At 39.4% G+C, this 20,432-nt stretch overlaps 1 protein-coding gene across 9 annotated transcripts in view; it reads right to left on the bottom strand.

The window, feature by feature from the left end:
• Positions 1 to 20,432, bottom strand: part of RIMKLB (ribosomal modification protein rimK like family member B) — a 118,508-nt gene that overhangs the window by 27,317 nt on the left and 70,759 nt on the right. For 2 of the 9 annotated variants that reach the window (XM_045839649.1, XM_045839650.1), the window contains exon 2: positions 110 to 340. In XM_045839649.1, the coding sequence (XP_045695605.1) occupies positions 110 to 284 (175 nt within the window). In that variant the 5' untranslated portion in view covers positions 285 to 340. The other 7 variants (XM_045839643.1, XM_045839646.1, XM_045839647.1 and 4 more) reach the window with 7 other exon arrangements.

The raw sequence follows: 20,432 nt of genomic DNA, 5'->3' as shown, positions 1-20,432 counted from the left end.
GCTACTATGCTAAGGCTATTATTGATGCCTCTGTCCTAATTATTCCTGAAACATGCAGAGTCACCACATACTAAGTAAAAGTCAAAAAAATTACTTAGTACAGACTTACCCAAGTTTCCTTGCTCAATTGTCAGCACCACTTCATCCATCACCACAGCCCTAAAGTCCAGTTCCTCCTCACAACACTTGGCCTTTAATGCTCGTAAGATCTCTTTTTGGGGATAGTCTTCCCTGATCCGACGATCTGTCAAAAACCACAATTTGGCAGCCACAGAGCTACACATCTTGATCTTCTTATTCTTCCTTTTCCTGATTATTTCCTCCTGAATGTATACTTTTTCTAGATGAGAGACAAAATACACATACAAATCAAGAAATCTACTTAATTTCTGGTTTTCACACAAATAAATGCCATGATTACATACTAACTATACAAATAGGCTAACGGGGTAATATTATGACGCTTCCCCTTTTGTTCAAATTAAAATTTTTTATGCCATTAGAAATATGGAAACCGATAACCTGCCCTGAAATAGGATGTCTCCACTTTTCACTGGAGAAGCTAGCACTGTAATTTTGTAATTACAGCAGGTCACTTATCACATGCTTTCAATGACATTCCCTATATTACATAGTCTAGGATATGCTTTAATCTGATTACCTACTGATTTATCCCCTCTGGCAAAATGCAAATCCCATCTTGATATAAAACAGAGACTGCAATCATCAATAACATATTCCCAAAGCTCTCCCATAACTACAAACTCCAGTCCATTCACTAAACTTTGTTTATTCCAATCAGAACAGCATGCTCTTACTGTTTTTATTTTCTTTAAATAGAATTTTTAAAAATAAACACAGCTTGTTTACTAGCATGCAAAAAAGGACATTCTTCTATAAACCGTTTTGCTTCTCTGAGTTTACATCATGAACAAGACAACAGTTGAAAATCATTTTCCTGAGAAATAAAAAGTTGTAAGTTTTACTAAAAAATGTAACAGGTGATTTCAACAGAAGAAAACTTTTTTTTTTCAAAAATAAAATTTCTACTATTATTCCAGATGACATGGCAAACCTAACAGAGAAGGACAGAATAAGGGCAAGGAGGAGAGGAAGCAATGACCATATAGACAGATGGCTTCCAGCATACCAGCAGCTAGAACTGGTGCTTCATGCACCATTCATGTGCTCTTCAGAATCTCAGTCAGAAGGGCCTGCTCCACAGATGCACAACATAAGACAGATGTACTATACATACACAAAAACCTTGGCCTGCCATGTCTGCCCCATGACCTCAAAGATACCACTCACTGGAAAGCAGGGAAGGAATAAAATAATGTGGGACATACGCAGGAGAGAGGGGCTTGTGGCTGTGGAGAAGCAAGGAAGGGTTGAGCTCTCAGCCATTGTGAAGCATCAGGCTAAGACTCACGTAACCCGCGAAGGGGATGCCTCATGCCTAAAGCCTTCTGGCTCTCTGTGCCATTGTTCCACAGCTATAATCAAGAACACACTTGAACCATAGGTAAGATATGGTAATAGCTCAACTTACACACTAGAAGATAGGATGTGGCCTTACAGAGCCTCCCAGGCCACTGGGAAGGATCTCACTCACAAGGAAAGGCTCCACGAAAGAAAAGTCAAACCAGAGTACCTAATATATAGATCCCAGTTTCACTTGAGAGGCTAACTGTAAAAATGCCCTCATGTGTTTATGTTGGATAGTTTTTGAAACACCTTGTCCTTGACCTCTAAAACTCCAAAGCCACCTCTGTGCCTCCCCTGACATTTAGTTCTTGAACACTGTCTGTTCACCAATATGACTGAATTTCATTGTGTAAACAGCAGTTGTGGCCCCAAGAGAAATCAGAATGAGATATTACAGCCACAAGCAACTAGAAAGGAAGAATATTCTTCCAATACCAATGTGTCATCTCTCAAAAAATGCCCAGGCTGCAACATGGTATTTTCGGTGATTTTATAGTCAGACAACAAAATGCATTCCAGGACTGCAATCTCACACAGTTCTGCAGCAACTCCATACAGATGAAGCACAAGAGCATCTCATCTTGTCTGGCTTCATAGCATCATAAATTTTAAGTGTTTCTATACTGGCATGCAACAAACAACTGCTGGCTCAGATTAGGCTCCCCAACTCTTTTTATTTTCTTTTTAATGGGCTCAAATTCTCCTAATACCAGGATTCTATCAAAGAACATAACGTTCCCTCTCTGGGAGAGCTGAAGCAAAACTAAAGATATCATTTGCCACAACTGGACCACATCCTTCTAGAAGGGATGTCTGCACCCGAATGTGGAACTGAAAAATGCTCTTGCCCTACAAAAGATGACTATGAAAGAGGGAGAGGCTGTGTTGAAGAGGTCCAACATCAGTGTCAATGGCTGTGGTTTCTCAAAGACTGCCAAGCGGCAAGCAACAGCAGAATCATCACCTCACCTGGAACTGAGGTATTTTTGGTCATATGGAATACATTTTCTTTAACAGCTTCAAAAGATTCCTGTGTTATACCTTGCTTTTCATGCAAATATTTACAGAGGTGTGCCATACTGTGTTCCAACTCATTATTCCTGTAACCCCAGTAGATGACATCCCCAGTTTATAAAGGGCACATCAACTTCTTAACAACCTTCAACTTGTAATTAAGGTGCCATTGGTGCTGGCATCGTCAGGTGACACCTACCCAGATGTCTTACCCACTATAATTTTAGTGATCTCCAGAGACCAGCTTATGGCCAGGGAATAAAAAGACACAACCTCCCCTCTGCCCAATGGCCCACTCCTATTTCCCCAGAATGAGTGGCTGGCCATCCTCAGGTCCCACAGCTGCTGCTACAGAAGCTACTTGACTTTTTAAGGCTGCTCCACTGAGATTCACATCTAACCATACCCAGGAAATGGTCAGGTGAAGACTCTCCACCCCCAAAGGCTCATCACCCCCATCACCATCCCCACCCCAACCTGTGGCCTACCTACCAATGCCTTCCTGTGGGCCAGAAAGGGACCAGCATGTTGACACCCCCTCTGATGGCCTCCTCCTCCATTATTTAAAAACATCTATTTTTCCATTTTCCCCACCCATTAATATCAAGAAGAGAGAAAAAACAAAAAAGTCCATAAGAAGTCAAAAGCATAAAGTAAATTTACACAGTCCTGAAGCCCAAAAGTACACACACAAAAAAAGATAGTCCCAAGTCTTAAAGTTCAAATTTTATATTCGATTTTAAAATACAGAAAAGAGTCTGTAAAATAAAGTGTTCTTTCCCCTCTGACATTTAAAAAGGCTAGTTTGGTTACCTAATAAAGTATCTGTGAGAAAACAGTTTACTCTCAACTGTGTAAAATAAATACAGCAATTGCAAATGCTGTCTATATATACACAAAAATATCTCTCCTCTTAGAATATTCAGATCAACTAATTTCTATCCTCTATTTCTTTATTTCCCCCAGAGTATCAAGAAAAACATACATGTAAATATCAGATATCAAATAAATGCTATTGATTAACTGATAAAGTAGTTGTGAAATAAAAAGAAATTCAGGAAGAATTTGCTTTTATATTAGAGATACTTTTCCCATGAAAACTTCTGGATAGGCACAGCATTTTTTTAAAAATCACTGTCACCCTGGCTGATGTGGCTCAGGGGACTGGGTGCCGGCCTGTGAACCAAAAGGTTGCCAGTTCAATTGCTGGTCAGAGCACATGCCTCGGCTGCAGGCCAAGTACCCAGCTGTGGGCATGCAAGAAGCAACCAGTTAATGTTTCTCTCCCTCTCCCATCTCTTGTAAAAATAAATTTAAAAATCTTTTTAAAAATAAAAATTAAAAATGAATAAATAAAAATTCACTGTTATCTTCAAATAGCCTAGGCAAAGCTAATTAAATGGGAATCATAAATAAAGCAATTCACTCATTTTTCTTGTGAGACCCCTTCCCAAATGGTAATTATCTTGGTAGGAAAAAATGCAAATCACAATCTACCATGAAAACACTAAGGCACCTCTTACTACTAGAAAAATTCTTTATTCTAGATAAGACATAGCATATGAACCCAGAATCAAAAGACTAAAACAATAAAATTAGGAGAAATAAATGAATACTAATATACAAACTAAAATTTACTCCATTTGGCAATTTCTACACATGTGCTTTCAATGACATCATTCTGTCTTGGATGTGAAATTGGATCAGGTTTGTAGATAAAAATAACGAACATGTATATTTTGAGTTATAAGCACTCTTTCATAGTCTCCTTTTCTGGGATTCTTTTTTCCTAATAACTCTCCTATATATAACCTTCATTTTTAACCTCTTTTGTCCTTTCTCTAGAAATGTCATCCTCAGCCAGGTTTCAGCTATTACCATTAAATACTGAATATATCATGAATCTACTAAATGTCTCTCTCCAACCACACAATGGTGCCCAATTGTTTGGTCAAACACTAATCTACACGATGCTGTCAAGGTATTTTATACTGTAAATGTAATTAACGTCTATAATCAGCTGACTTTGTTGTTAGGTTTAAACTTTATTGTATTTTTTCCCATTACCATTTAGTCCTCTTATGTCCCCCGCCCCCCGGCAATCACCACACTATTGTCCATATCCATGAGTCCTTTTTCTTTTTTACTCCATCCCTCTACCCCCTAACTACTCCCCCACTAGTTGTCATCAGCTCTGCATCTATGACTCTGTCTCTGTTTTGCTTGTTAGTTGAGTTTGTTCATTAGATTCCACATGAGCAAAATCACATGGTATCTGTCTTTCCCTGACTGGCTTATTTCACTTAGCATAATGTTCTTCAGGTCCATCCATACTGTTGCAAAGGGTAAAATTCTCTTCTTTTTTACTGCTAAGTAGAATTCCATTATGTAAATGTCCCATAGTTGTTTTATTCACTCATCTATTGATGGATATTTGTGCTACTTCCATATCTTGGCAATTGTAAATAATGCTACAATGAACATAGTGGTGCTTATGTTCTTTTGAATTAGTGTTGTGGGTTCCTTTGGATATATTCCTAGAAGTGGGATCCCTGGATGAAAAGGCAGATCCACTTTTAATTTTCTGAGTTATCTCCACACTGCTTTCCACAGTGGTGCACCAGTCTGCATTACCTCCAACAGTACAAAAGAGTTCCCTATTCTCCACATCCTCGCCAGCACTTGTCATCTGTTGATTCAGTGATGATAGCCAGTCTAACAAGTGGGACATGTTATGTCATTGTATTTTTAATTTGCATTTCTCTGATGATTAATGGCATTGAGCATCTTTTCATATATCTATTGACCATCTGTATGTCCTCTTTGGAAAAAGAGTCCATTCAGGTTCTTTGCCTATTTTTAATTGGGTTTTTGTTTTTTTGGGTGCTGAGTTTTGTAAATACTTTATAAATTTTGGATATTAACCCCTTATCAGATGTACCGGCGAATATGTTCTCCTATTCTATGGGTTGTCTTTTTATTTTGTTGACATTTTCCTTTGCTGTGCAAAAACTTTTTAGTTTGATGTAGTCCCATCTGTTTATTTTCTCTTTTGTTTGCCTTGCCCGGGGAGATATATCTGATAAAAAAAATTCTATGAGCAATATCCAAGATTTTGCTGCTTATGTTTTCTTCTAGGATTTTTATGGCTTCAGATCTAACATTTAAGTCTTTGATCCATTTTGAATTTATTTTTGTGTGTGGTGTGAGAAGGTGGGCTAGTTTCATTTTTCTGCACATATCTGTCCAATATTCCCAACACCATTTATTGAATAAACTATCTTTAGCCCATTGTATGTGCTTGCTTCCTTTGTCAAATATTGACTATAAAAATGTGGGTTTATTACCCAGAAATCAGCTGTGTTTTTATATGCCAATAACAAACTAACAGAAAGGGAAATTAGAAAAACAATCCCATTCACAATTGCTTCAAAAAGAATACCTAGAAATAAACCTAACCAAGGATGTGAAAGACCTGTACACAGAAAATCACAAGACACTGAAGAAATTGAAGAATATACAAGTAAGTGGAAGCACATACTGTGATTCCATGGATAGGAAAAATTAACATCATTATAGTGTCCATACTACCCAAAGCAATCTATAGATTCAATGCAATGCCCATCAGGATTCCAATGATGTATTTCACAGAACTAGAACAAATATTTCAAAAATTTATATGGAACCACAAATGGTCCTGCACAACAAAATCAATCCTGAGAAAGAAGAACAAAGTTGGAGGAATCACAATACCTAATATCAAACTATACTACAAGGCCATAGCAATCAAAACAGGCTGGTACTGGCATACAATCCGTTGACTTAAAGTAAAGGAAATTACCTTATATAATATGGATAGGCCTTATCCAATCAATTGAAGGACTAAAGAGTAAAACAGATTTCCAGAGAAACTCTGCATCAAGAATATAAGACAGAAATCCTGAGTTTCCAGCCCACTGCCCAGCCCCACAGGTTATGATTTTGCCAGTACCACAATCACAGGAGCCAATTACCAATTCCTTAAAACTAATCTCCCTCTCCTTCTGTGTGTGTGTGTGTGTGTACGTACCATGTGATGTAATAAAATTGTACCTTTTAATGCCAACTTTGTGATGACTCAGGTTTTAACCAAAGATATTACTCTCAATGAATTCTCCAATTCTTTTCAATTTACCCCAAATGAAATAAGACACAATTTGTGATATCCATACCTGTATCTATATATGTATACCTATAATACATAGATATAGACATAGAAATAATTTTACCCTCTTTCCTTTCCTTTACTCTATCCAAAGTCCATCAGAAGTAGAACTAAATTGCTCTTAGAAATGATGAAAATGGGAATAAGTGGTAGAGAGACAAAAGCATTAAGAAGAAAGATGGAGAATGGGAAAAACACCCTACTTGGGGAAGAGGGTGATTTTTGTAGGTATTTTTTTTTTAATTCTCATTCAAGGACATTTTCTCATTGCCTCTAGAGACAGAGGCAGGGGGAGAGACAGAAACATCAACTTGAAAGAGAAACACAGACTGGTTGCTTTTTCATATGCACCCCAACCAGAGATTGAACACACAACCTGCATATGTGCCATGACTAGGAACTGAACCCATGATCTTTCAGTCTACAGGATGATGCTCCAACCAACAGAGCCACACTGGCCAGGGCTGATTTTTGTAGATATTAAAGGTACAGAATATAAGTAAATGATACAATGAAAAGCTCAGAAGAGTCTCAGAAACACCCAATAGGGTGAGTCCACTTACCCCATTACCCACTAATAATATTTAATGTCCCTCTGAAACTAGGTACTTCCTAAATAGTCACATCCTTTAGCTAAGATGACACTTATTATAAAATAACGTGGAGGCGCAGGGTAGATACATTTCACCTCCTCACACAACCAAAAGAAGGAAACAACCAATTTAAAAACAAAAAACAACCAGAACCTGGAATGTGGATATTATGGCTAGAGCTCTAACCATGTGGACTATGAGGACAGGAGTCAACTCTAGGAAAAGCACAATCACTTGTTAGAACCTGAATTCCTAACAACTGTGCAGTGTCATGGCCTTGACTGCCTACTTCCTCTTTTACATAAGAAAGAAATTAACTGCTATCCTGTTTATGTCAGTGATATTTAGGGATTCTTTATTATAAGCCACTGAACTTTACCTGCAAAAACATACTCTATCATACCTTGCTCAAGAGCTAAAATTATTCCCTTGACATCAAGGTTTGTGTATGTCAGCAAGCAATGGTATGTTTACAAATGGGACTTTTCTTTTTACACTAACAGAATCGTTTTACATTTGATCATTTTACTTTTATATATACATATATATTTTAGATTTTATTTATTTTTCTTAGAGAGAGGAAGGGAAGGAGAAACAGAGAGAAACATCAATGTGTGGTTGCCTCTCACATGGCCCCCACTGGGGACCTAGCCCACAACCCAGGTATGTGCCCTGACTGGGAATCGAACCTGTGACCCTTTGGTTCACAGTCCGCACTCAATCCACTGAGCTATGCCAGTCAGGGCTAGTTTTATATACTTTTTCGCAACATCCCTAAAGTGTTTCTGTATACTTCCCCCACCAAAAAATAAAATGATCAAAGTCAAAAAGTAGTTGTAAGCACAGAAAACTAAGCATTAAATTAATAATACATTCAATTAATGTGAGTGCCTACAATGCACTCTACCTAAAAATACCATGGTAAACAAAAGACATAGTCCCAGCTCTCGAAGAGCTAAAAATGATTTGATGTTAAAATGTTATGAGTAAGAAAAGATGCTCAACATCACTAAAAATGAGGAAAATGCAAATCAAAACCATGAAACTACTTTACAATAGTAGGATGACTACTATTAAAAATAAACATAAGTGTTGGGAAGGAATGTAGAGAAACTGGAAGCCTTGAAATCTGTCAGTGGGAATGTAGTAATATGGTACAGCTGGCTACAGAAAACAGTATGGTTGTTTCTCAAAAAATTAAAAATGGAATTACCATATGACCCAGCAAGTCTACTTTTAGATATATAACCAAAAGAACTGAAGGCAGAGTCTCAAAGAGGTATGTGTACACACACGTCCATGACAGCATTATTCACAACAGCTGAAAATGGGAAGCAACCCAAGTGTCCATCATCAGATGAATAAAGAGGCAAAATGCAGTATACAATTACTATGCCTTAAAAAGAAATTAAATTCTGGTGTGGCTCAGTGGATCGAGCACTGGCCTACAAACCAAAGGGTTGCCAGTTTGATTCCCAGGCAGGGCACATATGCCTGGGTTGTGGGCCAGGTCCCCAGTAGGGGGCACATGAGAGGCAACCACAAATTGATGTTTCTCTTTCTTTCTCCCTCTTCCTCTCTATAAAAATAAATAAAATCTTTTTTAAAAAATAAATTAAATCCTGATACATGCTACAACATGATGAACCCTGAAGACATTGAGCTCTGATATCTAAAGTAGTCAAGGTCAAAGACAAAAAGTAGAATGGCGGTTGCCAAGGGCTGGGGGTGTTGAGGGAATGGGAAGTTAATGTTTTGGGGTTATAGTTTCAGTTTTACAAGATGAAAGACTTCCAGAGATGGATTTGGTGATGGTTACACACCATCACCAAATGGTGTGATGGTTAACCTGTGTTGTGTGCTTAAAAATGATTAGGATGGTAAATTTTATCTTGTGTGTATTTTACTATAATAAAAGGAAAATTGGAAAAGGGAATAAAAATGTCATGAGCAAATTAACAAGCAAATTTTTACACATTTTCAAGTAAAGGGTGAGAAAAATGTTAAATTACCTGTAGCTTAGTTACTGAAATTCCCAAAATAGTCTGTGGTATATAAGACCTATTAAATTTTTTTTAAAAGTTTTCTCTGGAATGCAAATAAACTTTCTAATGATTTCACTTAACAAAGAAATGTTATATCAAAGTATCTCTGGAACACAGCACAAGATTTGAAAATTGTCCCTGAGACACAACACACAGTATAGCTCCAAGTTCATTACATTTGGCGTGTTAGATGTTGGGCCAAATTTTCTTTGAACATTTGGACATTTCTTTGACAAAGGAGTTCAAAAGCTATTAATATACTCAAACTGAAGGCTTTATAGATATGGCTATAACATTATTCCAAAGCATCAGGAAATTCCAAAAATCACTATTTGGGCAAACCTGCATGAATTTTCAAGGTGTATGTATCAAAGTTCAAAATGCTATCAAGCATGGAACAGCAGAACAGTGACAGAGAACTGGTCTCATCTTATAAAACAAATTCATTTTCTATTCTGGAAAGCTTATTGCCAAGAACATGAAGTCAAGAGCTAGTATGGGAAGGGGAAAGGGAGAAAAATGGAATACATAAGGAACTGAACAGATTAAACCATTTAAGTAAGGGGTAGGTTTGAATTTTTTTTTGTCACAACTTGGTAATAGTTGCCATTTTCAAAAGAAAGGTAGTAAAAATGGAGCATATCAATGTTCATACAAATTTGTTTTGCTAATTCACAAATTGGTACACGTTTTATATAAGCACAGAGTAGACTCCTCCAGACATTGCTGGGAGAACTGAATGACACATGGAAGTACAGAGATCAATGAACTGTAAGCTCCATAGACAGGATCCCTGTTTTCTTCTCTGCTGTTATCCACAGTGGGCAACACAAAACCCCATATGACAGACAAAAGTCAAAGGTTAGGAGTTATTTTAAAGGAGTATGCTATACTGAATCATAAAGGGGTATCAAAAAAACAGAGGTATTTTCAATATCAAATACCAAGCAAATGTGTACCCCATACTATCTAAACACAGCTGCCAAAAATTGGTATTTCTCAAAACAAAACCACCCAAGCCTAATGCTACTTTCCATCATCATTACACAACTGATCCTGAAATAATTGGCTTTGTCAACAATTAAAGTTGGGAAGGGAGGGGACCAGTTTCAATAAGAGGAAAAAAAGATATAAGCAGATGGGCTCCATGCAGACCCAGAATCTAAGGGAGTAGAGCTGGAGAGCTCTGTGGCTTTTGTCCTCCAAGCCAATTTTAAAAGGGAAAAAAAAAATGGAAAAGAAAACACTGAAAATAACACCATAGCATTAGTTACTATGAAGCCAAAGCCAATCCTTTTTTTTGCAAACTTAACATGAACACAGATACATATGGCACATGAATCTAAAATACATTATGTACAGATATTTTTGGAGGTAGTATATTATTTCTTAACAACCCTTAATATGACAAGCAGGACAATTCCCAAGTAATGAAAGACAATTTCCCCAACATCTGTACCTAATCTCCCCTATTCAACCTCTGTTAAAACAACTGCACATGCCAGTAAAGCTCACATTTAAAAATAATACTTTTTTTCATTGCTCCTACCAGTCTACTACCACAAATTTTAAAATAAGTATCACAACTTCTAAAGGCCATTTTCCCATATGCTTATAACTTAATACCACTTGCAGAGAATACTTTTTAAATTAACCTGACGTAAGCTCTCTACAAATCCTATCACTCAAGTATCCCCCCAAAACAGTTGTCAGCAAGCAACATACAATAAAACTCACCCTCCTTACTTTATGTTTGGTTTTCTCTCACTCTTCACATGTTGTTCGTGGGTATAGAAGTTCTTCCTCCACCCATTTTCACTCAGTTTAGGCCTCTAATGCCTGCTCCCCGAGGCAAGATAATAAAAGCTATTTCCCAAAGTGTAGAACAACTCACTCTGGTGGGTCCCTTTCCCCAATCCCTTCCAGGGTTCATGGTGCTCAGTCTTTCAGCTCACAGGGAGGGAGAAGTTTTGAAAAATCAGTCTAGTGACTTACCCCAGTAGCAAATTCCAGGTGGAAACAAATTGGGCAAAGGAAGAATTGGGAGATACTTTAAACGATTTGGTTCATCCTGTGCCCCAACAAACTAATGCCTGAAGCTTGGCTGGTGTTCATTGGTCAGAGGAAAAAAGAATGTCCACTTTAGTGTGTTTCTTCACAATATTGCTGAGAAGGGATAAGAGGATTTACCGTAAGATGTTGCTGGTAATTTCCCTCTGGAGAGGAAAAAGGAACTGAATGAGAAGGGAAAAGGAAAAAAAAGGATAGTCTTGATTTCACCCTCCCCTACACCCCTAGATGCTATCAATCGGGACTCTAAGAAAACATGAGAAAATTTTTAAAAGCTATCCCCACAGAAACTAAGATAAGTGGAATTCTAGCTGGTAGTCCAAAGTCTACAGGTTAGATAGATATGCAGCTCCTTACCCCCTGCAGGGGGGAAGGCGGGAAGAAAAAGTGGCTCTTGGCTGAGTGGAGGATGGTATGTGACTGAATTTGCTGTTCCCCTTCTTGGCTCTCTGTTCTCAGAATCACAGACTGCCCCCCTCCCTGACAAGCAGACTCCAGCACCTGGTGGGGGTAAGAGAAGACAAGAGAGAGAAAAAGGGAGACAGAAAAAGATAAAAACATCAACAGCCACGTTGCCAGACTAAATAGGACTAACCAAGACAGAAAGCAATAAAAAAAGATTATCTCAAAACAAAATAGGCATCCTCCCCTTTGATACACTAACCAAATAACATAGAGTAACCGAGACTGTTCATTTTTTAATTAGATGTTTTCATTCTAAAAGTTGGGAAATAAATCTTAAATTTCCATGGCTGGAATTTCAGAGAGTGTTTTATTCCAAGTGAGTATCTTGGCATATCTTTATTTTGACAATGAACTGTTCTTTTAAAAAAAAGGGCGAAAAAAAAAAGACCTTTCAACTACCCAGTGTTGTGAAAGAATTAAAATGAGATTAAATAACATTTAAATTTTAACGGTTACATCCATTAAAATAATAAATATCCATAAATATAATAAACATGTCGAGCCCACAAGAAAGGAATGTCTTCATTACTAAGATGCCCATATACTTTCCATACAGATTTAGAGTTTAACCCAACTCCACAAAGATATGGGAACAATTTCGTAATTAATGGGAAAATAACAACACACTGAATGAATTTACGTCGAAGTTACTTTCAACACGGTTAGTATACGATACTAACCATAGAATATGATTAATGCCCCGTCCCTATTCATAAATACAAATGGGATAAAATACTGGGATTACAAATCTGCTGTCAGGCAAAGGAATCTAAATCTGAAATTATCCCCTAATTTAGATTTTTTAAGGGGGAGCAAGGGGAGATAAGGACTGCATATGCTTAAAAAAAAATCAACCACAACAAGCAATTATTTTGACCCCATTCTTATTCAGAGGGCCATCAAAGGAAAAGAGGAATGACTGTCACACTCTCTAAAATTTACACGGAAGGGAGAAAACATGGAATTAAAAACATCAGGACTGCAGGAGGAACACCACATCCTCCTCCTTCGGTCACACCACAGGAATTTGTCAGACGGGAGCAGGGGCAGCAGAGATTACCGACCACACGGGGGGACAGGTTAGCACAGCGCATTCCCAGAGTTACCACACCCCCTCACGACAGGGAAACCGTACTTCACGCCCGAGGTCGCTGTCTCCCCAGCGCGATCGTCCCAGTCACACGCACACACGGCATCACGGACCCCCTCCCAGCACACCCAACCCCAGGTTCTGCTTCGCGCCCCACTGTCTCAGGCTCTGAAGCGACCCCCGGCCTTCACCAACCCCGGGCCCTGGGAGGGCGCGCACAGCCTGGTTCCCTCCATGGGCCGAGCCCCCCGGCCCCCGCCCCCCACTCGTCCCCGAGTCCTTTCCGCACAACTTGCCCACAGAGGGAAGGACGGCGGGGGGGCGGGGGGGGGGTTATGGGGGGGCGCGCCTCCGCCTCATCCCGCGCACGAGGGGAGGAAGCGCCGGGACCGCTCACCTGGCTCGGGCGGCCACTCCCCCGATCTCGGCGACCTAGCCGGGTTGGGGCCTCGGAGGGAAACGCGGGCTGCCGAGGGGGCTGAAGGTCCGAGAAGGGGGATGGGGTCGGGATGCCGGGAGCCGCCTCTTTTCTCCGCAACCGCGGCTCCCGCAGCCAGGCCAGGGCCCTCGCACACTCGCCCACTTTCTCACTGTCTCGCAGTCGCCCTGGGTCGCCCTCACCCCAACTCACACACACATTCGTTCTCACACACACTCGTTCCCACATACACTCACACACTCACGCCCAGCCACTCCTCGCTCCCTCACTCGCCCGGCGTACGCGCGCGCGCGCGCGCCCCCGCTCACACAGCGCACGACGCCCGCGGAGGCTGCCCTGCGCTGCCCCAGACCGAGGAGCCGCGTGCAGAGACCCCGCGCGCGCGCGCCCCCCGGCTCCGCCCTCCAGACGCGGCTGCGCGGCGGGCAGGGGGAGGCGGCCGGCAGGACGAAGGGCCGGAGCAGCGGACTGAATCCGGCCCGCGGGTCTCACACCTGTGCTGAGACTTGCCGTCCAGGCTCCCGGCCCCCACCGGAGGCCATCGCCGGCCTCTCGGATTGCAGACTGGCGATGGAGCGCGCGCGCTGAGAGGGAAACGGGAGCGCGAGAGCGGGTCGAGGACGCGCTTTCCCCACCCGCCCCCAAACCGTCTTCACTGAGGAAGGGGAACGGCTGAGGGAGCGAGGTTCGTTCCCGACTCGAAACCGCGAGATTAATTCCTTCCGTTGCACACTCTCCCGGTCTTCGCATTCCCTTCTCCGACCGCAGCAATCCGCACTGCGAGCCCTGGCGCGAGCTCACCAAGCCTCTTGGACGCAGTGTCCACGCTTCTGCCTCCCGCGCACCATTCTGACGGCCTCCGCCTGGAATCCGGGAGGCAAAGATTTGGTGACAAAGATCATTAATACCCCTCAGGTCCTTTTCCGTGTAGCGAGTAAAAACAATGCCTCTGTATATCGAGAGGCATTTTTTTAAAACCACATTATATATTGTCAGAGCTTTCAAGATACAAGTTTTAAAGATAAAGGCAGGGTAGGGTGGTACAGACAGCTTAGAAACCAGAAGCCTTGGGCAAATCAGTTACTTAACTTCCTCAGAGCCTTGAGAAGATATGACTATATTATTCCAAGGTTGCTGTGAGATTAAAAATGAGATTATATATTTAAGAGCATTTTGCAGTTCTCAAACTATACAAAAATACCAGGGGGCAAAGAATACGAATATGTTCATCTACATTACTGCTCCGTTAACAAATATTTCTAGATCATAAAGAATAAAAAACTAAAGGCAGCAGAGGACTTGCTATTTCGTATGGAAAATTCATTTCTAAATATCCTGTCATTTATTACTGCCAGGGATCCCAGATATGATAAAATAATGCCCTAACCAGTTTGCCTTCTTGCAGGCCACATCTCCCTTCTCAGTCACCTTAGCCAGTAAATTCTTCGCTGCGCTCCTTTCCCAGTCTTTCCGGTCTGCTTTTTCTGATTTCCTTCAGGGAACCTAGAATAAAACTTCTGGACTGGATCAGATGTCAAGTTTCACATAACCTATGTGATCTTCTGAAGTAATTTCTCTGTATCTTAATTTACTCAGCTACAAAAGTTAACTATAAAAATATTTTACAAGCCCTGGCTGGTGTAGCTCAGTGGATTGAGCGGGGGCTGCTAACCAAAACATCACAGGTTCAATTCCCAGTCAGGGCACATGCCTGGGTTGTGGGCCACATCCCCATTGGGGGCCATGTGAGAGGCAACCACACATTGGTGTTTCTCTCTCTCTCTTTCTCCCTCCCTTCCCCTCCCTAAAAAATAAATAAATAAATAAAATCTTTAAAAATATATTTAAAAAAATGTTTTACAAAAACCTATAAAAATGGTTACCTACTTCATTGAGTAGTTATAAGGGGCAAACGAGTTAGAGTATATAAGACTTCACACCTGGCACAAAGCAAGTACTATTATGTGTTCACCGCTATTATGTCACTATGAGTGATCTAGAATAGTGAATTATTTTCACAAAGGACACATTTAGAGGAACAAATACAGGTAGTATGGGATAAACTATCTTCAGAGGAAAGGGGGGAAGTATAGACAACTAAAATGTTGCTATTTACTTCCGCTCTGATATTCAGTCTCCTGGAACATAAAATACAATATATCCAGACTAAAGACAAACAGATAAGCATTTTATTATCACGGGAAGCTTGCTCTCAGAGATACTATGATAATCTGACAAAAGACACATAGGGAAATTGACTCAGGGAAAGGTTATATGACCCCACCCAGCAGAGGATCAATAATACTGCCTAACCTATCCTTCAATTCCACTCACTTACTTGAATTGGAGCCCAATTCATGGTAACCATGCATCAGAAAAAGCAGGTTATATGGTAAAACTGTGGGTAGAAAATGTTAAACTATTAACTCACTGGCCATTTGTCTTTTAAAAAATGCTATCATTCCATTCAATGTTTCGGCACTATGTGCCAGACACATTCTAAAAAAATCATAATGCATAAACGACATTGCTTTTCAGAAAAAAGTTATATTTTAAAAAGCCAATGATATAGCTTAAACAGATGATATAATAATGAATAATGATCAAATTTATACTTTATATTTTTGTATAAAGTAATGAGGAAGCAGAAATTATTTTTAGCACTTCCATAATAGGAAAGCAAGGTTCAAAAGGTATAGTTTCTTAGATTCAATCATATTGTTTGTGCTTTCATATGTTTAGACAGGAATGGGCACACATCTCCTTTGGATAGGAATGTATACTCAAAAGTATTTTAAGGAAATTGTTTTAATCACACACCACTCACTTTTACCCAGTAAATTAAAAAATTGCAGGAGCCTTTAGGATCAGCTGAATACCTTGAGAAGATATAAGTAACCCAGCATCTCTGGAATCAGATGAATCTGATTTGAAACCACAGCTTTAATTTCTAGTAGCTTGGGATTGTTGCTTAACCTCTATGAGCCTCACTGTTCTCATCAATGAAATGGAGAATAAGTATTTCATTAAGCTATAAGGATTAATGAGGTAACTCACATATAATTCACTACATAGTAAGTGCTCAATAAATATTGGCTATTACAATACAAGACTTTATACCAAAATAGTCAAACATCAGTGTTTAGATATGTGTGGTAAAATTTACAAAGAGTTTTAAATACTTACTGCATGTCCCTATGCATGTGAGACCAATCCTATGGTGAATAGTATTTGAGATGAAACTGAAGTGCATTCTTTGCCTAAACCAGAACACTCCCAGATTTTTGCTCTTATGCCTAGACACATTAGAATCAAGGGAGAGCTTTTTAAAAACTAACTGAATCAGAATATCTGGAATTGGTGTCCAGGCACCAATATTTTTTAAAGCACTCCAAAGAATTCTAATGAAAATGAAGGTTTAGACAAGAGATATTAGAATTAACTATATATGACTGTATTAAAATGTACTGTGATTTAGATATTTCACTTAACCAATCAGATTACCTCATTAGACTATAATAGCTAGATTTGCAGCAAGAAGCATTTTTTAAATTTATTGGTAGACAATATGAATATACGAGAGGAAAAGCAAAGGTTTGATGGAAACAAAATCTCCCCTAATAAATTGCCCATGTCCAACCAACCCAGTGTTTCTGATCATAGCTGTGCTGCATTCGTGTATATCTACATCAGCCAGAAAAGCATAACTTACTATCACCTAGATTGCATGTCAAGCAAAAATCTCTGAGTACCCCATAGACACCATCTGGTGCAAATCTTTTCCTCCTAGATTTAAAGGCAAGAAAACAAGCTGGGAATTGATCAAAACTGAAAGTAGTAAAGAGAAGAATTATAAACAAGAATGAATCCAGGATTGTTATCAGTACCTAAAATAGTGTTCATTTGTGATTAATGTAAAAATCATGTGGCTGGAGAAAATGTAGTGGGTGTCTTACATCAGATCCTACTCTAGCTAATAAGAGACAGTTTGGGCAGCTGCAGTAGATCTAGCTCACCCCACTGCTTCCTCTCCCGGAGCCAGCCGGCTAGAACCAGCCGACAACAACAGTCTTCACAGAATAGCTAAACACTGATCTAGCCTTTCTCCACCCACACCCCTCCTCCTTTTCCTCCACTCCATTTCTGCACATTAAACTGAGCGCCTCTTTAACTGTGCTAAGAAAATGCCAATGCCAGACACAAAGGAGGATGAAGTGGGTAAAGGGAAGAAAGGCTGTATATTGGCTGAATAAGAGAAGGAAAGGATGTAAAAGAAAAAAAAGAGTAAGAAAGAGGAGTGATGTAGGTTTTCCTCCCCCTCTTTAATTGTACTTGGTTGTTAGTAATATTTCTTTTTCCCCACTACATAGAAATAACCTGGGATGCTACTTGAAAATTGCAGATTTCTTGGCCCTCCTTCCTGATCCGAATCAGCCTGTGTTTTTGCATTTTTGAGTCAAACTCAAAGCCTATAGAATCAGCCATAAGTCTGCATTTTTAATAAATATACCAAGTGATTCTTAATACATGAAAGTTTAAGGTGTCTTTTTAAATTTTTTGGTTCTTAATTACAGTTGACATTCAATATTATATTAGTTTCAGGTGTACAGCATGGCGGTTAGACATTTACATAATGTACAAAGTGATCCACCAATAAGTCTAGTATCCACCTAACACCATACATAGTTATTACAATGTTATTGACTATATCCCCTATGCTGCAAAGAATAGTATCTTAGCCCTGATTGGTGTGGCTCAGTGGATTGAGCGCCAGCCTGTGAACCAAAAGGTCGCTGGTTCGATTCCGTGTCAGAGTACATGCCTTGGTTGCAGGCCAGGTCCCCAGTAGTGAGTGTGTGAGAGGCAACCACACATTAATGTTTCTCTCCCTCTCTCCTTCCCTTCCCCCTCTCTAAATAAGATCTTTGGGGGAAAAAATAATAGTGTCTTAAAGAGACAATCATTTGTAAAATGTTCTTGATTTAAAGCACTCATAATTTAAAACTCATTTTAGCCTTAAGCAACCTTGCAAGGTTGAGCAAATAACGTTAGTCCCCTCTAACAGAAGAGAAAATTGGGGCTATGAGATAAAATCATTGGCAGCGATTTCTTAGTCTCCTGATTCCTGGTCCACTATAATACCTTAAAATATATCAATTTGGGGAAACCTAAAGAAGAGAGAATGGAATAAGTAAATGTGGCAAGGCAGTGTGTTCTCTGTAAAGATCAGAGGAATTATCAACTAATAAGGGGGAAAAAACGCTCTACTCATGCAGGAAAATATAACTGAATTGGTAGACATTTCAACCACAGACGTGATATGTAAACTACACAAGAGCTTTGTGGATCTGTCACACATTTATGTCACCAGTAGCACCCTGAATGATTAATAACATTTACAGGCTGAATGAATGGAAGAATTTGGAAGCATCCTAATGACTCTCACCACTGTGATTGTCCTGGTTCTCTTTGCTGTCTTTTGCATGTTGAGAAGTTAGACTAGGGAGCCCTGTTCATTAGTCCAAGTTCAATTAAGTATCTTCAGTGCAAAAAAAAAACAATGTAACTTATATCTATTCTGTCCAATTCTTATATTCCCTATTTTATTTTGCTATCAAATCATATTTGCTCTGTGGGTTTTCAAACTCATATTGGTCATTGAGCTACAAATGCCTTTATAATCTTCCTTGCTTTTCCTATTTAACTTTTCTTCTATCTGCTCTACCTGAATCACTTGGTTTTTCTTCTCTCCCTCAGTATGGTGCCTTTCAGTTTGGGTTTTATCTGAATAGCATGATATAAAATCAAAGGAGACAGTAAAGAGAAAGAAAGAAAAAATGAAAAAGTAAATCTATGTTGAGTGGCACAATAGAATTACTAGGCAAGTCTCTAATATATTTATTTCAATCCATCTTGGTTGTTTTCCTAGAACTTTTCTGGACAACTTAGACCAACATAGAGGATCTGTAATACTGGCATGCTTAGTAAATCAATGGTGAAAAGAGGAAATTGCCACAGAAATATTTGAAACACATATAGTTATATATATGTTCCTAGTCTTATAATAAAGCTAGTGTGTCTAAGAATATGAAATGTTCTCAGAACTTTTACATATATTAAGTAGTTGAATACTCCTAATAACCCTCCTAAGCTTGAGTACCTTCTATTTACAAATTAACAAACTGAGGCACTGAGAGACTGAGTAACTTGTCCAAACTCAAGCTAGCAAATGCAAAACCATTATTTGAATCCAAGCATCAAAGTACATGCTCTTATCCACTTCTTACAACCCCCTAAAGACTGTAAAATTGATCTTATTTGCAGTTTTCCCCCACTTCTTAGTGTGTTTTGTTTAGATATCAATGCCTACTATTTTCACTTCTGTCTCCAGTATCATATACAAACATTTGAAAAATAATAGTACATACATGTTAGGATTTGTCACAAAGGATCTAAGAGTTCATTAACCAAGCATGCCTATAAAGATTTAACAAAAAATATTACTAATATACGTGTTCTTCAAATATACACAAATTCTATTTTGATTAAAAAAGAACAAATCCAGTGAAACCATAAATGAATTTGCTAAAGTCATACAACTTTTTTTTTGTCATTTTGCTTTTTCTCACATTTCAGATACTAGCAATACAACTACTACCTTGTGGGACAGTGAAATGTGTTGAGGTTTTAAAAGGGATCCACCGACATGTTGGACAAAAAGGGTTTGGCAGAGAAAACAAGGTTGGGCACCTAGTAGAGAGGGCAAAAGTAGGTCAGTGTCCCCTGGCAGTCACAGCTGGTACAGAGTGATGTCATTGAGAAATGGGGTGGGAGGCAGGGGAAGTGGAATTTAAGGTGGGGAACCAGAGAGAAAAAAAGAGGAGGACTTTACAGAGGCGGACTTAAGTCAGTCTTTTATTGATTACAGAAACAGCTGAAGCACCACTTTCTCCTCCCCACTCCTGGCCTGCTTTCTTCCAGGCTTCCTTCCATACCTCTGTATCATCATGAGACCCTCTCTGCT

Source organism: Phyllostomus hastatus, unplaced genomic scaffold (assembly GCF_019186645.2).
Source record: "Phyllostomus hastatus isolate PE091 unplaced genomic scaffold, TTU_PhHast_1.1 phas_contig_308, whole genome shotgun sequence".
In the NCBI taxonomy this organism is placed as follows: Eukaryota; Metazoa; Chordata; class Mammalia; order Chiroptera; family Phyllostomidae; genus Phyllostomus; species Phyllostomus hastatus.
The sequence above is the reverse complement of the archived record's forward strand: the minus strand, read 5'-3'. Positions and strand labels throughout refer to the sequence as shown.